The 25,410-nt window shown below is 42.1% G+C and overlaps 1 protein-coding gene across 4 annotated transcripts; it reads right to left on the reverse strand.

Annotated features, from left to right (window-relative positions):
* On the reverse strand, nt 1-24,717 carry fam53b (family with sequence similarity 53 member B). 4 transcript variants are annotated; one of them, XM_027016798.2, is made up of 7 exons: nt 24,597-24,717; nt 24,291-24,340; nt 20,790-20,984; nt 16,213-16,443; nt 15,258-15,312; nt 12,422-13,152; nt 1-1,314 (listed from the first exon to the last, which is right to left on the reverse strand). In XM_027016798.2, exons 4-7 carry the CDS (start codon nt 16,300-16,302, stop codon nt 994-996), a joined length of 1,197 nt encoding a protein of 398 aa, XP_026872599.2. In that variant the 5' UTR covers nt 16,303-16,443; nt 20,790-20,984; nt 24,291-24,340; nt 24,597-24,717; the 3' UTR covers nt 1-993. The 4 variants fall into 4 exon arrangements, with proteins under 4 accessions (XP_026872599.2, XP_026872601.2, XP_026872600.2 ...); XM_027016800.2 differs by lacking the exon at nt 20,790-20,984; XM_027016799.2 differs by lacking the exons at nt 20,790-20,984; nt 24,291-24,340.
* Nucleotides 24,718-25,410: the final 693 nt, after the last annotated feature.

Below are 25,410 nucleotides of genomic sequence, written 5' to 3' on the forward strand. Positions count from 1 at the left end.
TGGTGGAAAACCCCATTGATAGCTTTAATTCAATTCCCTAGTCAAAACGTGGTGCTATACATTTGAGTCAGTAGCCATTTTACAAACACATTTTAAACGCTGTTTATTTATATAGAAATAAGTACATTTCAGAATGCTTTTGTAGTTACACATCATAAAAAGAGAAATTACATTCTATTAGCTTAAAAAAGGGAAGAGGGGAAACTGAATATCTCATTCAATGCTAAAACCTGAAGCCCTATTAAGCTTTTCACTTTTGACAAGTGTGTATGTGAGCTTGTGGGTATGTGTGTGTTCATGTGTGTACTTTATGACAGTGCGAGATCAACAGTAAGTCCACAGCCACAGCATGAGTTTCTCAAAGCTTTTCTCTTTTCCTTTCCTTCCTCGTTGCTGTACTGCGATGTGCTTTATCGGATGAGCGGTGCATACATGCCAACAGAAGTCCCACTCACTCCTCATCCAGCACACGCAGTAAGGCTATGCAGGACGGTTCAAGAACGCACGGTGCACTTTCCACACTCTGGTTCCTCTGTAAAAGAAAAGGCTACAAAATCTCCATCATCAACTCGCCTTCATCCAATCCGAGCATGCAGCAGTGCCTCAGCACACCAATCACACTCTCTCAGAGAACTCCCAGAATTCCCTCTGCTTCAAGCTTCAACGTTCTAATGTCCCAACAAGACAGAGACGTTCTAGTGTCCCAACAAGTCCACTTGCACGAGCATTTATTTCTCCTGAGTCCGGTGACAAATCTCTGAAAAAATACTTCCCCACTCCTCCCCCACCCCATCAGCACGAATCACCAGAAGCATAAGATGGGGAGAAAATAAGCAAGATGGTGGCACCTCCACATAGAACACACTTACCATTGGGGCTGCCAGGAGACCAGCACTATTATAAGGAGGATGCTAGGAGAGAAGTTATCTTCAAGAGTCTTGGAACCAGTTATAGTCCTATCCATTCTGTTCAACATTCCCTTCCAACCATCTCTCAATTTCTCTCAATTTGCTCTATATCAAGTTCCCCACCAAGCACATCCCTCTTCAACCCGTACAGTCCTGCCCACGGAAGCTCCCGGTCCTTCCCATTGGTCGTCCCTGCCGTCCAGTCTCCGGGAAAGTCACCATCCAAATCGTCAATGATAGAAGAGTCCTCTTTGGGGCTGAGCTGAGGCTCTGCCACGTAGATACTTGCAGAAGAGAGGATCCCGCTCTGGTGGGTGGGGCTTATGAAAGAGGGCGGGGTATGGCCTGACTGGCAGCAGTTGTCACCAGTAAAACCAGGGCAGCTGAGACTCTGGAAATTTTGATTCTGTAGGGAGACAAAAAAGAAGAAATAAATAATATATAAATTAAAAATTTGCATAATTTTAGGTATAAAATTTATTTTCAACTATATCGCCTAACAAATTAATTATATTTGAGAGCACAAAAGAATAACAAGGAAGACTTTCTTTGTGCTGTGTACTTGTGTAAAAAAACACTGCACCAATCACAATACCATTTGTTAACCATTATCATAATGCAACACTGATATCCCAGAAGGCTGCAATATGCAAATACATTAGTCCTCTAACAAATTATAATTTACTGTGTACTGTGAGCACCAATGTCAGATGTTCTTAGATGTTCTGTGGGTGATTTGATGAATCGCAGCATTCACATGACCCAATAATCACAATCATAAAAATCATAAATCATTTTAGTCAAAACAATGCAAGCCAAATTTAAACCATTTTAGATTTAGTATTTGCCAATGTGTTTTTTTATATATTGAAGGCATATAATGATAAAATGTAGCTATATAATCAGTTATACTATACAACTGATCCAGTGATAAATCGAAAGATTTTTCCCAAATTGTTCAGCACAAGAGGAAAAAAACATGCCACTACCTACACCCACATCCACATGCTCTTTAGCTACGATGGGCCTGGCTGCCACAGAGACAGAATATTTAGTTTGTAAATCAAGCCCTGTTTGTCCTTAGGGCAATAGGCTCTCCTATACTACTCTTACACACAAAGCAGGGCAGAGTCCACAGCTCAGACCCCCACCCAACACCACCCAAGTCTGTACACACATAACTGAGTGGAGGTCAGTCTAAAGAGAGAAGGAGAAAGAGACAGACACAGAGAGGAAAAACTCAACAGCTGGGATGAGAGAACAGCTGCTGTCATTGATGTATCGCTTCTGGAAAAGAAAGGGATAAAGCGGAGAATAATCTCCTGCTCTGGGTTCTAATTTGTTGTACAACACATGATGTGTGAAGGGTTTCCCACGAGACATGTTACTGGCATTTGGAGACTGACATCACATATGCCACTCATAAGTGCAACTTACATGTACTCTCTCTCTCACACACAGGATGGGATTTTGAAACTGCTGACCTCTTTAGCTCAGACACCCCTCTGACACACTCCCTCTCTCACAGACACAGACAGAATCTATGAGACCCTTTCTATGAGTCATACTCTCGTAGTACTAATACTGTCATACTGAATGTAGGGTAAAATGGGGTTCCGGGCTACAGTTCTAAAAAATACTCTCTCTCTTTCTCTCACTCTCGCTCACTCACTCTCACTCTCTCTCTCTCCCTCTCTCTCTCTGACACACACACACACATAAGCCACTTTATTACAAATACCCCACAGTTGTTGTATTATACTATTAGATCCTGTAGTACCATGTTAGTGTAGCTGCTCTGTTGAGCATGGCTCACCCCACAGAGAACATCTGGTCAGCGGTGGCCTTGTGGTCAATAATGAATGGACAAATTGTGCATGCCAACCAACTGGCAGCAGTCTGTAATTGTATAGTTATAAAATACACATATAAGATGTGTGTCTAATGCAGCTGTCTAAGTGTGTGGCTTCAAGTTAGACATTTCTAGTAAAGACGCTGGTGACTGTAAAAGTCCCACACAGCAGAAAGCGAAAAGCAGTTTTGCCATTTCCGCTGCACAATTCAAATGAACAGCCTGCTGTGTTGCTGCTGTGGAAAACAAAAAACCCGTTGAAAACATCACTTTAGTTTCAGTTAGTGGGTAGTCGCAGGGTCTGTCTGTGCAGTCATTTCCAGACTCTGCACTCTGGTTTAAAAGCAGAGAGGGGCTAAACACTTCCGCGTGTCTATAGTGACCAGGCAGCAAAGCCAGTACAATGAAATGTCTCACATCTGTATATAGAGAAGCAATAAAATAAATCAGCCTACATTTGAAATTAGACTTCCATACTCTGACAAACATGCACTCGCAGCTGAGACCAATATACTGAAACTCTAGTACCCACTGATGGGGTGTCGCAGTAGATATACCTGCTTTTCTGTTTTAACCTCTACAATAGCTGGAAACACTTATATGTGAATATGTTCTGCTTCATATAATTTCTTGTCATCTGTAATGAATACAACCCCCAGAAGTGTTAATGATGGTTGTTCCAAAACACTGTTGTGTGAAGCAGTCCTGCTGGATCTAGTTTTAAGTGGCGAGACTGGTGGCTGAAGCTGTGTTGTAGCAAGACCCAGAACCTGGCTTGGCTTTAGATATGTGACTCAGAACCTGGCGTGGCTTTAGATGTGAATATGTGAATACACATCCCACATTGTGACCAGCACTTCAAGAGAAAACCAATTATTATTATAAGTTTTACATGTTCAATTACTGTATAACTATGTGTCCAGTATAGGCATGACCAACTCTAGATCTACTGCCCTGTCCTAACACACCTGACCCTAATATTCAGATGCTACCTAAAGATTTGAGTAACGGGATCTGGGTCGTAACGCAGTCTGGCTCCGGGTCCTGATCTCAGCGTATGAAGCCATTTTCTCCAAGTAACTACAAACCCCAACCACAGCAAAATGCATTAGAGAATCTAGTGGTACAGGGTCTCCCCAACATGTTTTCTTTTTCAGTGTAATGAATAAGCAAGGACCTTCAGATCTCATTAATGAGAAACAGTTTTTCAATCAGAATACAATAGTTCAATTATAAACTACAGGCATTCAGGAAGTGATGAATTCTAAATGTGTAGTTAGTGATTGTATTTGTAAACTGATCCCTTCACGTGATAACCTAGACAATGGCAATGTTGCATTAGTTTGCAATGTTACATTTGAGTTAGACTTCTAGCCATGAGAGTTTACCAAAATCTGACCAAAGAACCTAAACCTGCCATTCCTTTTTATTAGATCATTCACGTCACATAAACAGCAACTTAAATAATATCAATCCATCCATTTCGGAAGTGTGGTGTCACTGACATTTACGTCAGGGTTTGATTTCAGGGTTTGAGGCCATGCTTCAGCTAAAACGCTGGCCCATTTTTCTCCTCTATTAAGCAGTCTAACTGCACAAGTTGAAACTCTATATGCTTAAATGCAGTAATGACCTTGGTCTTCCGCCAACAAAATACACTATGGACTAGTAAAAAACAATGTAGTAATAAACCCAAGTACAAACCCAAACCCCAGTAGGAAAAAGAGCATTGGAGAATCCAGTGGTACAGGGTCTTGACCTTGAGTTACATGTAGCAGAGATTTAGTGCTGCCAGCTCCTACTCCATCGTATATCAGATTATCCCGAAACACAGGATTTCCCTCAAATCAATATGACATAGCTGTCAACAGTATAAAGGCTGCCCCTTGTCAAACTACATGGAGGCCTCAAACACATGCAGAAATGACTACTAAAACACCAATAGCCACTGAGAACTCTAAATTTGCACTTCATTTACTTGAGCTATGTGATACATATGTAAATCTCTCTCAGGAATTTGTTCAGTCCCAGCAGCTAATATGGCACAGAAAAGAAAGCTAAAACAATAATTTATTACAACAAAAAAGGCAATGGCTACAATAAGGTACCCCAGGCACAGTTTGTAGAGACAGTTTGTACAGCAAGAGAAAGATTTCACCAAGAGGAATCAATCATTTGAACAGAACAGCTGAGAAAAAACTGACTTGATGAAAGCAGGAACAAAAAGTGTCTGAACATTTTAAAAAGAACACTACAAGGAGCGAGACAACTTAAAGCACTCTACTCTTAACCAAGCACATAAAAACTCAAGTTGAATTTAGACAGCCCTGTGGAACTCTGGGAGACAGTTTTATGGAGTGATGAAACTAAATCTAAACTGTAACTGTTTGGACCCAAGAATCAGCCGTATGTCTGGTGTAAGAAAGGCAAATCTTGGGAGAAAAAGAACACAAGATCCACAATCAACCAGAGATGTGCAAGTTCTGTTCTGGGGTGTTTGAGCAGGCCACCGCTTAACCTAAAATTCAGAGCATTAAAAATCTGAGAACTAAGATTCAATTTAGGTTCCTGGGGGTTTTTGTCTTGGAACTCATCAAAACAAAATTGTATTTGGGCAAACACAAAGGCACCTAGCCTTACCCTGACGCATCCCTCCCCACTGTCTTCCCCACCCCCAACAGAAATACATTTCAACCACACACTCAACCATCAACAATGAGGAGAAACAGGAACATAAACACACAGGTAATCAGAAGTGGGGGGAGAGAGAGAGAGAGAGAGAGAGAGAGAGAGAGAGAGAGAGAGAGTGCGCACGCGATAGAGAGTGTGTATGAGTCATATTCACTTAAGTTAAACCACACTGGCCCAGCAGTGGAAACACTTTTGCTGATGCCATGTTTTTGAAAGAGAAGTCATGCGTGTATTCCTAGGAGAACTTGCCAGACAGTGATGAGGTTATCAGTTCTGGTGTAAACTCGAAACAGGGAAGTTCGTTCCAGATATGTTTAGTTACCTGAATCAGGTAAACTCTCTTGTTATCACTTCCATGACACACATGTCATATCAGCACCATGCGGCAGCACCCAGCAGGGGTAATATTAAGCACCAGATTAGAGCAGGGCCAAATATTTCCACTACATTTTGGGGTGTTTGCTCTTCAGTCACTCAACACAAATACTAGCAAATTGTTCCACATAAAAAAAAAACCAACACAGCACTGATAGGTACTTGAGCTGACCTATTGTGCAAGAGTTCTGACTGACTTACCAATTCATTTTTACAGTCTGGTCTGGCACTTCAACAACATGGATCAACTGCTCACATGTTAGAAACCTGTCATTTAAACTGACATATTATCTGTCCATTAAACTGACAGATTATCCACTCTGCAGCTGTGCAACAGCTCTTACACACACACACACACACAAAAAAAAAAAACCAAAAAAAAAACCCATTCACCTAAAGTCAGAATTTCACAAAGCATATCTTGTGTTCCCACATACACTGAAGTGAATATGACTTTAATAAAACTAGCTATACAGAGTCTGAGTGCTGCCACACAGGCTGACCTCACTCTAATGAAAATATATAAATCACAAACCACAAGCCCCCCAACATCTGTGTGTCAAATCAGTCCTGGAGCCAAGCATAAGCCAAGGGCCCTTCATCAGTCCACCGTCCACCAACACACTTACAGTGCATCCAGAAAGTATTCACAACGCTTCACTTTGTCCACATTTTGTTATATTACAGCCTTATCCAAAATGGATTAAATTCATTTTTTCCCTCAAAATTCTACACGCAATCTACAAAGTGAAAGGTTTGTTTGGAATTTTTGCAAATTTATTTTAAAAAATAAATAAATAAATCACATGTACATAAGTATTCACAGCCTTTGCTCAATACTTTGTTAAAGCACCTTTGGCAACAATTACAGCCTCAAGTATTTTTGAGTATGATGCTACAAGCTTGGCACACCTATTTTTGGGCAGTTTCTCCCATTCTTCTTTGCAGAACCTCTCAAGCTCCATCAGGCTGGATGGGGAGAGTCGGGGCACAGCCATTTTCAGATCTCTCCAGAGATGTTCAATTAGGTTCAAATCTGGGCTCTGGCTGGGCCACTCAAGAACATTCACAGAGTTGTCTCGAAGCCACTCCTTTGTTATCTTAAGATGTTTGCTTAGAGTCGTTGTCCTGTTGGAAGATGAACCTTTGCCCCAGTCTGAGGTCCATAGCGCTCTGGAGCAGGTTTTCTGCAAGGATGTCTTTGTACATTGCTACATTCATCTTTCCCTCAACGCTGACTAGTCTCCCAATTCCTGCTGCTGAAAAACAACCCCACAGCATGTTGCTGCCACTACCATGCTTCACTGTAGGGATGGTATTGGCCAGCTGATTTCCTCCAGACATGATGCATGGCATTCAGGCCAAAGAGTTCAATCTTTGTTTCATCAGACCAGAGAATTTTGTTTCTCATATTCCGAGATTCCTTCAGGTGCCTTTTGGTAAACTCCAAGCGAGCTGTCTTGTGCCTTTTACTGAGGAGTGGCTTTCGTCTGGCCACTCTACAATACAGGCCTGATTAGTGGAGTGCTGCAGAAATGGTTGTCCTTCTGGAAGGTTCTCCTCTCTCCACAGAGCAACGCTGAAGCTCTGTCATGGTGACCCTTGGGTTCGTGGTCACCTCCCTGACTTCTAGGCTCTTCTACCCCGATCACTCAGATTGGCTGGGCGGCCAGCTCTAGGAAGAGTCCTAGTGGTTCCAAACTTCTGCCATTTATGGATGATGGAGGCCACTATGCTCATTGGGACCTTCAATGCTGCAGAAATGTTTCTGTACCCTTTCCCCCAATCTCTGCCTCAATACCATCCTGTCTGAGAGAGGTCTACAGGCAATTCCTTGGACATCATGTACTGTCAACTATGGGACCTTATATAGACGGGTGTGTGCCTTTCCAAATCATGTCCAATCAACTGGATTTACCACAGGTGGACTCCAGTCAAGTTGTCGAAACAACTGAAGGATGATCAGTGGAAACAGGATGCACCTCAGCTCAATTTTGAGTGTCATGGCAAAGGCTGTGAATACTTATGTACATGTGTTTTTTGGGTTTTTTTATTTTTAATACATTTGCAAAAACAAACTTTTATCACTTTGCCATTATGGGGCATTATGGGGGTGTAGAATTTTGAGGGAAAAATGGATTTAAGCAATTTTGGAATAAGGCTGAAACAACAAAATGTGGAAAAAAGTGAAGCGCTGTGAATACCTTCCGGATGCACTGTAACTCAACAGGTCATCAAGATCAAAACATCCCAATCCTGGAGTTTGATACACATAGTTTACTTTTTCTTCTTCCCAGGTCTCCTGGCTAGAAGCAAAATTGGTAATATGTAATATTTGTTTGGCAGTATGCAATATTTGTTTGCCAAATGCGTTACATACAGTGTTTCAAAGTACTGAAAACTGAGTACTGAAATTCAATACCACAAGTATCTGAGTGAGATTGAATACTGCAGTTCGTGGTGATCTAGAATCACCATGTTGAAGAATCCCGATCTGTAATGGAATTGTGCCACCCGCAGCATCCTCCACCTACTCCTGACTCTACTCAGCAGCTAATTAACAACAGGAAACAGGGAAACACACACACACAAACAAACAAATAAAACTTGGACAAGGACTGGGAATTTCTGACCTTAACAAAAGAAGCAAACCAGGACCAAAAAACCCAGTCCCCCATTACTGGAATAAAATGTGCTCGGTCATTCAGGATCCGATTCGTGGAATTCTCCCTCTGCTTCTACTGACGTGTTTTTACAGAACCTGCCTAGATCAGGCAGTCTGGAGCAAACACCTCAGCTGGCACAGGCAGCGCCACTAAAGACTCACTGCTAAACAGGAAGAGGAGTGAAGGCAGGTTTGTGAGGATCTGGAACAAGTGGGAGCTTCTAGGTGTCAGTAATGAGCCTGACTGAAGGGCTGACTTCAAGGTGTCAGTAATGAGCCTGACTGAAGGGCTGACTTTGGCCTGCTCAACAGTCTTTCCCTTCTGCGCTGGCACATGAGCATTCCTGGGGCAGATGCTTAACATATAAATCACCTCCGCTTTACAGCAGGAATAAAGCAACTGTTTGCAGGCAAGCACAGTGTACATGAGCTCCTCTAGGTCAAAAACACAGGCAGAAGTGTAGTCACAGTCAACATTATGGTCAAATGCAACGCGTTTTCATGTTCCATGCAATGACAATATACAGGTCAGAGCAACGACTTTCAGATATAATTTCAGATCTCAGAGTTTTTCAGCTAGAATGCAAAAGTTAAATTATAAACTAGACTTTCAAGAAGTGGTGTAGTTCATGACTGTAACTGAAAACTGATCGCTGTGTGTCATGTTGTAAGTTAAACACAAAAGCATGCAAATAAAACACTTTGTCTGCAATCTTGCATTTAAGAGTCAGACTGCTCCAAGTTCTGACAGTTTACCAAAATCTGAACAAAGAACCTAAATCTGCCATTGATATTTAATTTGCTTTACATAAACAGCAACTTAACTAAAATAAATCCATCCATTCCAAAAATAGGGTCGACCAACATTTGTCAATAAAATTAGTCTACTCAGTTGTCACAAAATATTTATTTAACACCAGTTGAGTGGATATGTATAGTTTGTCCATTCCAATGTTTCTCTTACTTTCTTTCTTGCATTTTGTAAGGCTTCAGCTGTGGCACAATGTCCATTTCCAAGCCCTTTGTAATGTGTGATTTGGTGCATGCGAGTGGATACAGCAGGAGCATATGTTGCCAGGACAGGGTCATCCTACTGACATACAGCATTGTCCAGATGTGCCATCTGCTTCCCCTGTTTCTAAACTACCCTTCTCTAGTCCACCGGGCTTCCACTCTACATCTCAAAACAATAGTTAGTGGAACAGTCTGGCCATTTTATCATCATACCTGACTGATGGAAAACTGGATCCCCAGACTGTCATTGAACGACCTATGATTTATGACACTAATTAACTACCAGTGATTACAAAATGCAGGGCTGGAGTTGAATTTTTGTTGCTAGAGCTTAATACCACTACTCCAGAAGTGACTATTTATGGAGAAAATCAAATTTAGTCTGATCTAAATTTATCTAAAATTATTTTCTCTCTAAAGGCATTAATATGATTCATAAAGCCCAAATTATACTTCCTAGATTTCTTTAAAACAATCACTTTAGTCCTTCTCTTTGTTCAACTTCAAATTATGATAGAGTGCTACAGTGATTTTACACTGCCAAGATGTTTAGCTGGTGACCACTCAATGACTGCTTAAAATGATTTGCCATTGTGGTTAACAAAGGTAGCACCAAATGTTTATATTCTGGTTGTGGGCCAAGGATATTCTGCCACTAAAAAAGAGAAAAATTTCTACCTCAGAAGCAGCAAAGCTAATGTATATTGCACTTATGACCGTTCGATTACTAAGAGAATATTTTCATGAACTCCAGGAACCACGCTCTTCCCAGCACTGCCTCGCCTACCTCTTCCCACAGACATCTTGGATCTGGTTCGCCAGAGTGTTTATTACACAACTGATGACTATTCTCTCCATTACTACCCTCCTATTTAAGCTCCCCTCCCTCGCACACTCTTTGCGAAGTATTGCCATTCTCGTGTTGCATACCGAAACTTCCATGTATGTTTGTCTTCCTGGTTTCCGAATCCTGCCTGTGTTACAGACCTCATCTCCTGCCTGACCCCTGGATGCCTTCCGGTCTCTGCCTCGCATTTTCGAGCTCGGACCAACCTGACCACGATTACCTGCCTAACTCCTCTTAAATAGCTTGGAAAGCTCCAAGCCACACTACTTCTCCCTACAGTTCCTACCTTAGCCGTAAACTAAATAAAACCTCTAGCAGTTGGATCCTCTCCCTCGTGTGTGTGCCTTCACTACACATATGGAAACCGTGGTGCAGAGGTCAACCAGCTGACATTATTAATTATATCGGTTCCCTGGTAACTGTCAACTATGCTAACTCTCAGCTTTAGTTCAGTGGTGCAGAGACTCATCCCGAGTTATCAACCCATCAAGTATGGACAGTAGGCCTGGGCGATAGCCAATATAATTGGATGTAGACGATGAACCACATGTGACCTGATGCCAATGTCTGACACATGACAAATCGCCCACGTGGTGTGATGGGAGGTCAAATGCTGAGCATGTAGTGTTTTACATGGAAATCCAAAGCCGAAAAAATGCTTCTTGCACCACTGTAACCATGACCACATTACATGCCTCTTGTAATAACTTCTTAGTTTTAAGAGTTCCATTGACAAAAAAAAAGACAGGCCAATAGGCTACAGTGAATTTTAACCTTCCTATGCTATTAACACAAGTAGGACTCAAAATATTGTCCATTAACACAAGAAAAACTCTAAATATGGTCCATTCAACTTTGTTATGCAATGAGATTAAAATGTTATTCACTGAATCAATGAATGGTTAAACGAACAAAAGAAAAAACAAATGGTCTTTATCAAAACAATTTTACGTTAATCTACCACAGATTTCTCAAAGAAAAAACAAGTATGTTTAATTTGTCTGGTTTCTCTAGAGCATGTAGTAATAGAGTGACAATGTGCCTTGCCATGCTAACTGCACACATCTGTGCACAGATATCTGTGTTGACGGCATGTGTGGATGCACTTGTTATGAGAGTGGAGATTCAATGTCAGCGTCAAGGGCATTTCTTTTTTTTGTTTTGCAAAGACTACAAATAGCTTCAGCTGTATTCACCTGTTTTCCTCAATACTTCTAATGTCAGCAAGATTGACTTTCATATTAAATGACATAACCTCACCCAATTTTCAATCTGTTCGTTCAAATATGGTGTCATTTCCACAATGGACTGTTTTGTTTCTTTAATGCACATGACATTATTTGGCACAAGACATTATCTAATTTGGCAATAGTTATATTGCACTTTTTTAGTTTGTAATCAGTTAAAAAAGGTCAAAATAAAGGTATTATTAACTGGAGAGTTAACTGATTATTAACTGCAATGGAGCATGTACATGAACAAATGATTCAAAATGAGTGAGGAGGTGAAATTATCATGTATGATGTACACCACACTTCGCCCATTAAACAGAGATGATGTGTTTAATACTTCTAATCGATGTTTGTTAAGTCTGTTAAACTGAAGTGGACTTACAGCACGCTGCAGACAAAAAAACAAACTTCAATCTCCTGATTTGAAGGCAGAAGCAGAGCAATGAGAATGTCAATGGATACTTATGGCTTAACATATAAACCACCTCTAATACCGCTCATCAGTTTGACAGCTGCATCCATCAAACTGATTTATGAGAATAACAATTTTAAAAATAATAATAAAGACAATATTAACATACCCACTGTGCCAAACCCGTGTTGCATAATACATACCTCATTCCTGTCACTACTATAGTACTTCTCAACTCAGTCCTAAAGGCATCCACATTTTTGCTCCCAGCATATTCATATCAGTTATTCAAATGTTCTACATGGCTTGGTGCAGGTCTGTTGGGAGCTGGGACAGAGAAAAACTATACACTTCCTGATGCACCTTGAGGACTGGATTTTAAAACACTGCATTTATATCAGCTTTCTTTTACAGTTACAACCTACCTGGGTCATCTTGGCCAGGTCGAGAGAGGGCCTCTGTTTGTGGGTGTCAGCAGGCCTGCGGCGCTTCATGCCAATCTTCTTGTCGTTGAGGACACAGGGTTGGGAGCGGCTGCGAGCCAGGCCTCCCTGCCCTGCCGACCTGCGGTCCAGCTCTGGAGTGGAGTCAGGGGAACTGGTCTCGGACCGTCCACCAGGATCAGGGGCACTGATCTGTTCCTGTGAGAGGGAGAGAGGGCAGGGCGGGTCGGAGCTCGAGCTGGACACCACAGCAGTGAAGGAGGTGAAGGGTTGGTGCTGGGCAAACGCTGGCAGCTCCATCAGGTCAGCGCGGGTGGGGAAGCTAAAGCTGGAGCTCCGCTGCATGCCGCAGAAACTGCCCTGTGCAAGGGTAGATGTTGACAAGATGGAGGCTCCCCCACGCTGCACACTGCCCCCACTGTGACACCGCCTCTTCTCCACAGTTGTCCACACCCGCGAGCCCTGTGGTCGCCATGGAGATCGGCAGCCGGCCAGCTCTTCCGAGCAGGAGAGCGAGCGGCATTGCCGTTTGCTGGGTGGTGCTGCACCACCTGCAGAGGGCGTCTCGCTCAGGCTCAGGTCCCGCAGCAGGCCGCTGAGGGTGCCCGCTGCTCCCGCCCCGGGCAGCGCGTCCCACAGGCTCTCCAAGCTGGTGCCAACTGGCCGCGGGCGGACCACACAGCCACGGCCTACGTCCGACCAACGGCTCGTCTCTGAAATAGAGACAATATGGAGTGAGTCAGAGCCAGGGCGAGGAAGGCTGGAGGAACGCTGGAGCACTGTGTACAATGTTTGCTTTAGCCACCTGGGAGTCAGCGCATGTACAGATATTTGCCCTGGCTTGTGTTGCAATTATCAACACTCGTGCTTGGGCATGGAATGGCGTTTCACTTTGTTTGAATGCATGTTGAACAGCGAACACATTTTGCTTCTGTGCCAACATTTACAATTTACCTCCACAATAACTGATAATTATCCAAAATGCATTACCGATATTTATTGCAAGACAATACACCCTGAAATAATAAGATCTTCATGTCTGAACCCAAGCTCAGAGCTAAATTATCTTCTGAGCTATCAGATTTAACTTCCACTAATGGCTGCAAGTAAAACTAGCACTCTCCCTTTCTTACCAGGCAAAAACTAATATAACATACGGTTTACTAGCACACTGACACATTTTTCTTTCCTCTTAGAATGCTGGAATGTTGGTACCCAGGGTAACACACTAGGTCTTCCGTTCTGTAGTGTTATAGCACTCTTTCAAGAAGGCTTGAGATCAGTGCGGCAAAACAAGAGAGAGAGTCTAGGGTGAAAGAAGAAGAGCCTCTAGCCAGCCATTCCAGGCAGCCTCTGAGAGTGAAAACTAGGCCTGCCAGGAATTGCAGTGCTTGACTGGAGGCTGGTTGCCAGGACCAGGGGGTGGGGGTAGCAAGAGCTGTATCATGGCACACACACATCATCAGCTGAGCACATGAGCTCTAGCCACAACAGTGTAGAATTCCACTGTAGTACTGCATACATGTTTTGTTTTTTTCCTTAACACATTAGGAGCATTTATGTTGCAGTATCTCTTGCACCTGGAAAATGGATATCCACCATGAGGAGAGTGAAGAACAAACACTCTCCTGACCCCAGGTCTGACTCTTCCCAGTCCCACCCCCCACCCCCCACCCCCAAAAAAAACATCTGCTTTTTATACTGCAATGACTTTCAGAGGACAGACACCTTGTTATCTAGATCAGGGTTCAGCGACAAGAAACTGGGGGCTGTTGATTTAAAAGACACCAGATCGTTCCGGGCTTAACGAAGACAAGGAAATTCCTCATCGCGCCTCCCTGCACCCTCACCAGAGTGAGTGAGCGTCAGGTGGAATGGCCCATCTGTGGCTCCTCTCACTCTAGCCTTGACTTGGCTGCTGTTTCCTGGAGGAGTGCCTGCATCTAAAGCGGAGCGAGAATAGTGGGCACTTGACCTCAGTTGCAACAGCTACATGACTCTGGAAACGTGGCGAGGGGATTTTTCAGAAGTCAACAACAATGCCCCTGTCACAGGGAAGGGGGGCAAACAAAAGACACCCTCACCAGCACATGCTATTGTGGGCATCGTGTTATTTGCCAGCACTGGTAATCCTGTGCCAGGCTAATGCTAGCACAAAACCCCATTTATTCAATTTTGGGACACAAGCATGTATTTGTTTATTCAATCCAAAGAGTAGAGCTATTATTGTCCTACCTCTGCATTTATTATGGGATATTTTGGAGATATTTTTCACCAAATGTAGAAAAAAAACTAGCCAGGGGCCTGGGAGGCCCTGTATGCAGTAGTAGATAGGCTAACAAAACTAAGCCAACAACTTCCACATATGTTGCACTAAAGTAGGTTTCAACCTCAGGCGCATGTGTTAGAAATGGAGCGCCTGTGATCTCCCAGCGCCTAAGTAAAGCAGCATTCGGTGTCTGATCTGGATGGGAGCAGGCCAGGTGTTCAGGGAGGTGAATAGCACAGTCCCCTTCTGTTACACTCTTTTAGGGTTAAAAGATTTGAGAACATGTTCATCAGACCACTCCACTGACCCCCATCTGACGGGCTCAGCAGCATAAGCTGCCAAATGTTCACTTAAGCACTATAATGGGTGCTGGGCAAAGATGCACACAACACAGAGTGAGTAGCACTGAGTGAGCAGCACAGAGTTAGTAGGCAGAAAAGGCAAACAGCAGAGCTCGAGAGAAGGTACATGTACCCTAAAGAGAGTTCCTAAAGAGTGGGGGGGGGGAAGAAAAACACACACACACACAAAAAAAAGATCCACACTTACCCATGATTCCACAGGAGAAGAGAGCTGTTCCCTGGCTCATGGCTGATGGTTTATGCTGTAAAAACACACAACCATGCAATAAGATGCATCAGTATATGGGACAGTGTACCCGGCTAGAAGCAACAAGCAGCAGCAAACCAACCCTAATTCTCTGTACAATGAGACAGGAAACCCAGCCTCCCGCCCACCCCCCATGTTCTGACAAGCACATAGCCAACGAAGACGGGGTCATGTAAACCACAGTCATATGTCAGCCTGTGTAAACTGGTGCAGTGGAAGCTGACGCCAGCTAGCAGGGATGCTTGCTGTGTCTTGGGGTCGAGTTGTAGTCTTTGGACGAAGAGATGCACCTTGGCCCAAGTTGCACTGGGGTTTCTGGGAGGACTTCAGCTCATTTAGTGCAAAGCAGAAAGGCTTAACTTGCATTACTGGGGGTGATATCTTATTCTACATGTTCAAAATGCAGATTTTTAAGTAGACAAATGAGTTGGATTAGCCCTGCCTACCCTGACTAACAAAAGTGAACCAGTAAAGACATACCCAGATGTTAACATTTTCAACGTTTTCAGCAAAGTCACACCAGATCACTACAAATACATGCCTTGTGCCAAATGCGTGATGATGAGGACATAATGTAAAGGATTTTCAAAACACTTCCTCCAACATGGAACAATAATGTCCGTGGTTTTCCAGCTAGCTGAATGTATAGAAACTCCATTAGCTTTATTCTGTAAACTTGAAAGCAATTATTTGTTATCACTTCTACTAATTCTGGGAAATGTACCTTATTCATAGAGCTAGCTAGTACTGACAGTAAGTTGGATTCCATGACAACCCACAACATGGGGAAGCTGTCAGATGTGGCACTGGCTCATTGCATAAATAATCAATCATGATTTAAGCAGTTAAGCAATTACTGCCCCCGCCCCCCACCCCCCACCCCACACAGTCTTACCAGCTCCAAGGTTGACTCTTTGGAGGTTACATCATCAACACCCTTCTTTTCCAGTGTTTTAGTGTGAATAATCACCATGGCAACACACATCTTTGCCACAACCCATTCGAGTACATGGGAGGTCTAGGAGGGTTCATCTTCAGGCACAGCACAAGCTGATCTGATTACACGTCCCTCCACAGCTAGGCCCCCTGTTACTTCTGGAATGTTGCTCGATTGCCCTTCTTGACCCTGCAGACACAATGGAGAGACGGATTAGCATTCGCAAACCCACACCACCTTAAACAGCATTACAGGGTGTAGTCAGAAACTGCATCTAAATGCAACCAAGCCTGTAGTTTCCTATTAAGAGCAACTTCTTAAAAAAATAAATAACCAAATCAAATTAAATGCTTTGGGATCATTTGTAATTGGCTCTGTTGAAATGTATGACATGACAAATAAGTGCACATCTTGAACATGATTCAGTCCTTCAGCCTGTCATCTATTAATTGGCAAAGAATGCCAGACTTGGCTGCTCGGTGCATGTTACTAAGTAAAAATATCTCCTCTCACATATATGAATACCAACCATGATCATAATGGACATACTACCTGAAGATGTCAAAACCAAACCTAAAACCCCTGAATAGGACAGGAAAGCTTGTAGTCTGGTAAGACTGTGTTTTCTGACGGAACCCAGCCTTAGATCAATGAGGCCTACAAGCTGACATGTAGACGTTAAGGCAAAGTAGTGTAATCTGCTGCAGAAGACAAACTGAGAATAGGAGTGACCCTGTGGTTATCAAAACACTCAGCCTTTCCTTAGCTTAAAGTGGCTCGCCTTGTACCTTAAACCAGCCGATTGGAGCCATATGTACATTTAACTCTCTAACAATCGCTTATTTCACTTGGCTATTTCCAGAAATGTCAGCTGCCTTTCTGATTATATTTCTATCCCCATGTTGGCCCTGTATTTGTGTGTGTGTGTGTGTGTGTGTGTGTGTGTGTGTGTGTGTGTGTGTGTGTGTTTGTGTGTGTGATTGGCTTTTTGGTTTTGGGTTCAAACAACAAAATTTTGTCTATTTAAATCCACAGCCCACTGAAAAAGTACACAGCAGTGGTGAGTAAAGACCAGCAAAAGAACATAGGTTCTTACTGAGCCTACATCTTAGGATAACAATTGCTAATATATTTGTCTCTAAACATGCCCTATGAGTCCAGTAAAAGCTCTCAAATAGAACAGAGATGACTGGATATCAACGTTCACAGTGTCAACAGCCAGCGCAGTATTTGCCCCATTTGAAACAGCTTCAGCAAGCTTTACACATGGTGGAAGGGAAAACTTTCATGGAGAGAAGCACTCAGATTCACTTACATCTACCAAGGTAGGGATGCTGCTGATATCACATGCACATGACCAGAAGGACTTGGTTTAGACCCTTTGCTCTGATCAAAAAGTGATGTCTTTTTTAATGTCCAGCAGCCATCACATTTCCTCTCTAGTCATGGTGCACCAGAACATTCCAAATCTAGTGATGACCACTGAACCAAACCAAAACAGGGACCATTCTGTGAACCGTGGCCTTCACTGGCCTCACTCTGTGAACTGTGGCCTTCAAACAGCACAGAGAAGGCCCAGAAAGAAAACACCACAGGTGTTTAAATTAACGTAATAAAGACCCACAATAACACTACACACATACCCTACTACACAATGTATTTATTTTTGTATGTTTCATTTTGCTACAACTACATCACTGATATTTTAAGTTCAAATGTATGTGTTACATTTACGAGTAATTCCTGAGAAGCAATAAGAAACAGCAAAGAATAATATGCAATAAGAAACAGCTAGGACCTGAATTAGCTAAATAAGGTGTGGTACTGATCGGTGTGACAAAGTCTTCTCAGTTACAGAGCTCTTTTTTCAGCAAATTGGGGACCACTGACAAAGACAGCTCCTCATTACAGGCTATAGAGAGACTGTCTGTTCAAAGGGTGCAGCAGGGAGCAGATTTTCCTTTCTCATTGGCCATGCATATCCTGACAATGCTGTTTTCCATACGGAGATTCAAAGTAATAGCTCTGAGCAGCAGGTGGTTTGCCTCCAGCCAATCGTTTGTGTTCCTCTTTTGTTTTGTGAGCAAGCACACCTGAAAGTCACGCACCATCACTAAGCTGTCCCAATACGCAGGACGACATGGGTGGAAATCCACAGGCTCCGACAAACACAAAGCCCAAGCCACATTCTGCTTGTTCTAGAGGGACACCGCCTTTTTACAATTGTTCCAGGGAATCCCAAAAAAAGCCATTTCTGGCACCTTGCAGGGAAGAGCCCAAAGTGCTGTCATGGGAAAAGCAAGCCTGGTGCAGGAAAAGGGCTCATGCCAGGGGGAGCAAATGAGGTGGCAGGCTTTCCATAATGCCATGCCCACAGACCAATATGCTCAAGCCCAAACTGCACCAGGAATAAGGAAATAAATGTAGATAAAACTGTAGCCAGTCACTCAGCAGCTGGCTTCCCTTACAAGTGCACTCCATGTTATCTCCAGTCTCTCAGCGGTGAACTCAGCTTCATTATCAGCTGGAGGACAGCAGTGAGGATTGGGCCCATCGAGGGCATTTGCATTGCTGGAGAGAGCCACTGGACCACTCCCAAGAAACATTGCACCAACAGCCGTGGTGACAAATGACAGCTCAGTGGAAGTGCCATTTGAGGCCAAACGTTTCCTCCATAGGCCTGATTCCTTCAAACATGTTATTTTTGGACAACACTCATCCCTTACGTAAACCTGAAAATTAGCACCTCTGAAAGTAAAGCCAAAGGGAAAAAGGCCCCACCGCAGCTGAGCCCAAAAGCTGCGAGGTGATGTTTGCACAGCCTGGCATGTGACGTGCCCCAGGCCAGCAGCAAAGCACTGAAATGCTCTCAGAAATGACAGTATGCACCTACAGCTGCTATAACTTTGGAGTGGGGTTTTCATGGGTTAATTTCTGCCAATGTCACAGCTACAATAAGAAAACATGTTCAGTCCTTTCTAACTTGCAGGCATGCAGTTCACCTGAGAGCTCATGAACACTCTCTTTGCCAGCAGTGCAAGGTAATTACTTTCAATTTACCCTGATGTAACTTATGTGCAATAAAAGTACTTTTACTGATGTGCCTGATAAATACAGCAAAAAAATTGTATAACCAAGTATTAGTTACACACATTAAGGAAAAAGATACATTGAAAACTAAATCCCAGACCAGATCCAACCTTAGTTCTCAGAGTTCAATCCCTGTGGGGCAGGGGTCATTCAGCAGTTAAGGTGCTGGAGTAGTAATCAAAAGGTTGCTCAGTGGCTGTCCAGCACCCAGACCCAGCAGCAGCAGGCAGGCCAGCGCAGCCCTGGGACAACACCACAGTCGATGAAAGGAACCCCATCATTCAGTCCACCTTCTGTAAAAGCCTCACCCCAGGCCATGACGCATCTCAGTGACATCACTCACGCAAGACCCGTTTCACATTCCTAAATGGTTCAGTTTCACAGGCTAAGTGTGTTTGTTGTTTTCTTTTTCATGCAATTTGCTTGAGCTATAGGATGAGGGGAATAATTAGGTTCAGAAAGTGACACTGCATTTGGAAAGATAGAGGAATATAGTTGATAGTCTGTTTTGTCACTGTCTCAGCAGTTTTTTCGCCCAAGGTCAGATGAGCAGATTGCATGAGGAGATAGCGATACTGCATCTGTGCTGAGAGTTAAAGGTGACTAATGGAGCATGACTGTAGGTGTGGTGAGAATTAAGGCAAATAATATGTTGAAATTTAATACATAATAAAATAAAAGTCATAATGGTGTATCATGTAGCATTACTCATCATAATCACACAACTTGTGTCTCACATCAACCAGAAATCCATCAAAAAAACTTTTTAGCCCCCCCCCCCCCCCCCCCCCCCCAAAAAAAAAAAGTAAAGGGGGCTTGTGGTGTCTCATTCAACTCAATGGGTGAGTTTAGTTGTTCAGGGCCAGGGTTTCAGTGCCCTTGAGGATGCAGCCAATCAGTTAGTCATAGCTGTGCTCTCAAAGTTGCACATTCCCAGCCTGGCTCAAGCCAAACCAAAAACTCTGCACCATGGGGAAATGGTGCCTGTAGGAGATCAGCTGTGATCATGACATTTCAAAATGTGTGAAATGAATCCTTAAATCCAATGGAATATCCACAAAGGCATCAGCCCAAGAAACCTTTCTTTTTTTTTTAAAGAAAACTTTACATGCTCATTGACAAAGAAGTGTGCCAAACTGGCAACAAGCATGCATGTGTTCACGTCAGTCTGCTGAGCGTGGCTGTGTGTGAATGCAGCCAGCGGCACATGTGCCAAACTGATTTGGTTCAGCTTGCACAATACCCGGGGCAAAGAAGCGAGAAACATGGAGGGGAACGAGGCACTCAGCCACAGGTTCATAAGCACACAGCTGCCCCAACCACTTTCCATAAACACAAAAGCCCTGCAGGTCTGTGCAGCTTAAATGAAGGAGTGACAGAGACTCCCTTTTCTTTGGAGAGGACATGCCATTTAATGCAATACCCCAATCTGGCATACCACATACCTGTGCCTGGAGAAAATGCATTTGTGTCTAGAGCCCATTGCAAACACGGTGGTGTAAGAAAAACCCTCTTCAGTGTGTGTACCATAGTCCTTTCTTGTATAGTATAGATCCATCTGGAAACTACCAGTGCTAACACAGCTTGGGCTGTTAAATCGTTACTAGGAAATAAGAAGCATCTGCATGAAGAGGAGAGATCTTCAGAAAGATAAAAAGAGACAGAGAGAGAGATCATCAGAGAGAGAGAGATAGAAAGAGAAGCAGAGAGAGACAATGATGCAATACGATTTTTTTCCATCAACATTGAAATGTAAAGAATACTTTATAGTAAACATTTTTATGCTAAGTATAAAACTGGCAAACCAAACCACCATAGTGTCAGCAGGGTTACTACCAGTCAGTTTCATCAGTCATTAACAGAATTAAAACAATAAATGTTCAGAGTTTCAACTGCATGCTGGGTAATGTCAGACATGCCTTGTAAACCCAAACATACTGTGAATTTAAAACAAAAGCATCAAAGGCTTAGCAAGTGTCACCTGTCTAGGGTTATATTCACTCTGTAAAACCAAAGAGGCAAATTCATTAAACAATTGGGACTTTTAATCCCTAGATTTATCTTAATACTGTTTTAAATAAGTATGGAAAGACTGAATTGGTAATACCTTATATTTGCAGGATGTGTACTACCAATACATGTCATGTGCATTATGTCTTTTATAGGCTTATTTCCATACTCTTGGGGCCTTCTAATTTTTTTAATGAGATTGATGAGAGCAGATTTGTGAACACAGTAAATGGCACTTCCTTTTCTGCATGTTCATACTTCTGAAACCAGTGGCAACATTCAGCTTCCAAATGTGCATAAAATGCAGAAGTCTCTCCTCGTGTTGATGTGGATGATTAAACTCACAGCAATGAGGTAATAAAATCTTCGCTGACCATGTAACTGAATATGGGAACTTCCATTCACCGCAGGGTGGGGTAGAAGAAACCAGATTAAGTGACCTAGTTAATGGCAAATGACCTCTATAAAACAATTAAACATATGTAGTAGCACAGGGTCACCAAGAACATCCAAAGTACAAAGGCCCTTACAGTATATCTGTTTCATAATAAGATCATGCCCATCCATATATGAATTCCTGATAGCTTACTTTGTATGTTTTTTCACATCATAAAAATGCAGAATGTGTGTGTTAAAGATAGGGGAGGCAGCCAAGATGTCTCTTGCTAAGAGCACTGATCTAAGATCAGCTGGATGTTTTATTTTTTTAAAGAATGAAACGCTACAGTTTGAAATGGCTAGGACCTGTCCCAGGCTAAGTTTACTCACTGTGACGTGGATACTGAATAAGGAACTTGAATTTTGCAGTCAGACACTATCAAACGGATTTAGAATATCCAAACCTGATCCAAACTTTAAAATAGATCCAATCTAAATCTAAAGCAGTTTGCAAACATACAATACTCAAAATAACTTTTCTGTAGAGAAGAAAATCCAAAAGTAAAATCACTGATGCGAGGAGGGGTAAACATTGATTGTGAAAAATAATTTCTTAACGACCATGTTGAGGTCGCCCATCTTTGTGACAATAGGGAAAATTTTATTATCTTATATTTCAAAAAAAGCAGTTACCTGATGGCAAACCTGTTCTGGGTGCTCTCTCTCTTCTGGCTCCTACCTTTTAAGAAATTAGGCCTTTTACCAGTTACGCCCAACCACCACAAACACTCCCTCAAACTATTTCTACAAAATGCCCTAGCAAAAGGAAGGAAGTCAATGAGCTTTGCAGAAAATGTACACTCCAACAAGAATGACCAAGGTTTTGAACCAGGATAATATTTGGTGAAATACCCTCAAGAGCAAAAATAATAACAAAACAATACCAAGTCAAAAGCAGGGTTATAGAACAGCATGAATTCTGCTAATTTTACTCAAAAGTATTTTGGCCAGAACAGGCAAAGCTTTTGATGCCACCCTTACCTACTACCTCCTTACCAGCATTTTGGAAGTAAAAGTAAGTCTGAGACACCGAAAATGTAGACCAACACAGCAGAATATGATTGCTTAAGACAGCAAAAGTCTGACAGCATATTCAGTCAGCGCCAATGAGAAACTCAAACAGAAACAAACTCTTCCCATTTGATTGAGTGATTTCAATATGAAGTAAGTTTAGAACAGCTGTCTTTCAAAAAGCCACAAAAGGAACCACCTGGTTTAGACCTACACAAACCTCTACCCAAAGATTTTGCATATGTATCCTTAACTCAACCAAACAATAAATAACAAATGATGGCTTATAAAGAAGAAGAAGGTTCAAATGGTTTCTATGGCATTTGCCATTCATGACTCAGTAGGACCTTAAAAACAAAAATGGAAGTTCACACCCTCCTCACCAGCACTAAGCAGCATAACAGCCAATCAGCCATTTGTGTAGTAACATGCTAGAGCACTTAAGACTTCTACTCATAGGACATGGAGGAACTTCATAATACTGTGTATCCTTTGATTCAAAAACATGCTAAGGAAGATGACTAATATGTCTCGTATCAAAAAGGGAGATATTACTTTGATCACTTACTTTGTAATAACCCATTGCTATCTGTACAAATATGCTGAGAGTTAGAATGAAACAAGTGTACATTTTGTTCACTGTGTAGGAGTTTAGCATGTGTCTGAAAAGTACATGAGACCATGCTTTGCAAAGTCAACACAGTAAGATATAGCTAAAAATACCAAAAACAAAGCAACGGTATATGCAATAAAAAGTCTATTGTAATAACCATTTAATAACTAAATAACTAAATATTCCAAACTCTGGAATATGATGTCAAATGTGAAAGTTAATTTATTTACAAATTTGCAATTGAGGTCCATGCTTTCCGGGCCAAAGAGTGGAGGGGGAGGCTGTTGTAGAATTTGAAAAAGCTGAAAGACTCCATTGCTATGTATGCATGGCATGCCCAGCACCCATGGCATGTTCGTGTAGTCGTTATAACTGCCCTCTAACGGCTTATAAGATTCCTCACTCATCTCCAGTCCACCAACGATTAATGTGCGTAGCTGATGTCGGACGTTATGTAGCCAGAACATCTCTTTAGAAACGTGGTGCCTAGCATGCTCTGCATTCTTGATGCATTGTTCCTCCATGGCAAACATATTAACCTAAACTTCTACCAAAACTTCATCCTTCTTAAAATTGAATAAGAACTACAAAAACGTCTAGGCTAACATGTCTGTAGTAAATAAAACGAATGGTTAATTTGGTTAATAGCAAGTATGTAAGTCCTCTTGTTCAGTAATTTGTAGCAAATAACAACCTACTAGCTGTTATACTAAACTGCTAATAACATTTAACACCAATATTTAAAGTAATAAGCATCAAAAGTATTTTAAGTATACTTTGTTCTAAGTCATGAACCTTTGTTACTGTACAGACAGGTGGCTTTATAAGCTCCTAAACATGCCTGAACAAACAATAGCTAACTTCGCTAGCTTACCAGCTCATAGCCGTTTCCTTAGCCAGATGCTACTGCTAAATAAAGATACTCTGTGATAAAAAGAGTAACAAAGTTATGAGCTACAGCACACAGACACTGGCACGATGCACAACCATTTCATATTTACTTGTTGGAACAAACATTGTGGTGGCTGACTATGAATATGTGAATATGGAATAACTTAGTCTGGTAATCAACAAGTTGCATGTGTCGTAATTGGAAGTAAGTTACTCACGAGAACCAAACAACTTTTCAAGCTGAATGAATAGCTGACTAAATCAGAAGTAAATATGTTTGTAAACTAACTTTGTCAATGCATCTTCAGTCCTCGTAAAAACGCGACTGTGCTCCGCTTTTTCACTGGTGCATGACTCCGGCCCCCCCGTGTTGGCTGCGGCACACGGGGATGGTCTTCTCTATGTAGTGAGCGCCGAACGCGACTCAACGCGCTATTACGCACCGGTCGCTTCACGCTCGGCCAAACCATTTTCCAAGCCAATGGGGGGGAGGGGGAGAAAGAGTTTGTGAAGAAATTAAATTGACAAAATATATTAAATATCAAAACTAAAAAGAGATTACATAGTAATATAATTGAATAATGAATAATGTATATAAAATTAGGTAAACAATTTATTGAATTTTTTATACATACTTTACAAACAAAGTCATTTAACTAACAAGTTCCATTCTAGAAGTGGTATGGCTACCGGACAAAAAAAAATCGAACACAAATTAGAGTTGGAGGCAGTTGTGAACGTTAGTCTTTAATTATTAAATTATTTTCGAGTTGGTAAGATTCAGTTTCGTCCTACAGGCTTTCAGTAAAAGATATTCAGTGTGTAAGTGTAGGCTGATACAAGAAAGGATTTGAAAGAGCATGTGGATAACATGTATACCAGTTTGTGCGTTTTGTGGAGAACTGTCCTAGGCATTAACCCAACTAGCCTATGTCTTCACACAGTGATTTCGTTGTCTTGTATCTCACTTAAACGTTCCTTCTAGAGGACCAGTAAAATCAGACCAAGCTTAAAAGGACGTTGAATCGTTGACAAAAATAACATGAAAGTGTCTGGTCAGATATATAAAATTTGGTCTTGCCTGCACTTTCTGAAAACAAACT

This window comes from Electrophorus electricus, chromosome 14, assembly GCF_013358815.1.
Source record: "Electrophorus electricus isolate fEleEle1 chromosome 14, fEleEle1.pri, whole genome shotgun sequence".
Classification (NCBI taxonomy): Eukaryota; Metazoa; Chordata; class Actinopteri; order Gymnotiformes; family Gymnotidae; genus Electrophorus; species Electrophorus electricus.

Bases quoted from the DNA above. Each gene is read 5' to 3' on its own strand.
- fam53b (XM_027016799.2), bottom strand. From the start codon at position 16,302: ATGTGTGTTGCCATGGTGATTATTCACACTAAAACACTGGAAAAGAAG. The intron at 13,153-15,257 runs GTAAGTGTGGAT...TCTCTATTTCAG, and splicing joins CTTCTCCTGTGGAATCATGG to AGACGAGCCGTTGGTCGGAC. The intron at 1,315-12,421 runs GTAGGTTGTAAC...GTCTCCCTACAG, and splicing joins ACCTGGCCAAGATGACCCAG to AATCAAAATTTCCAGAGTCT.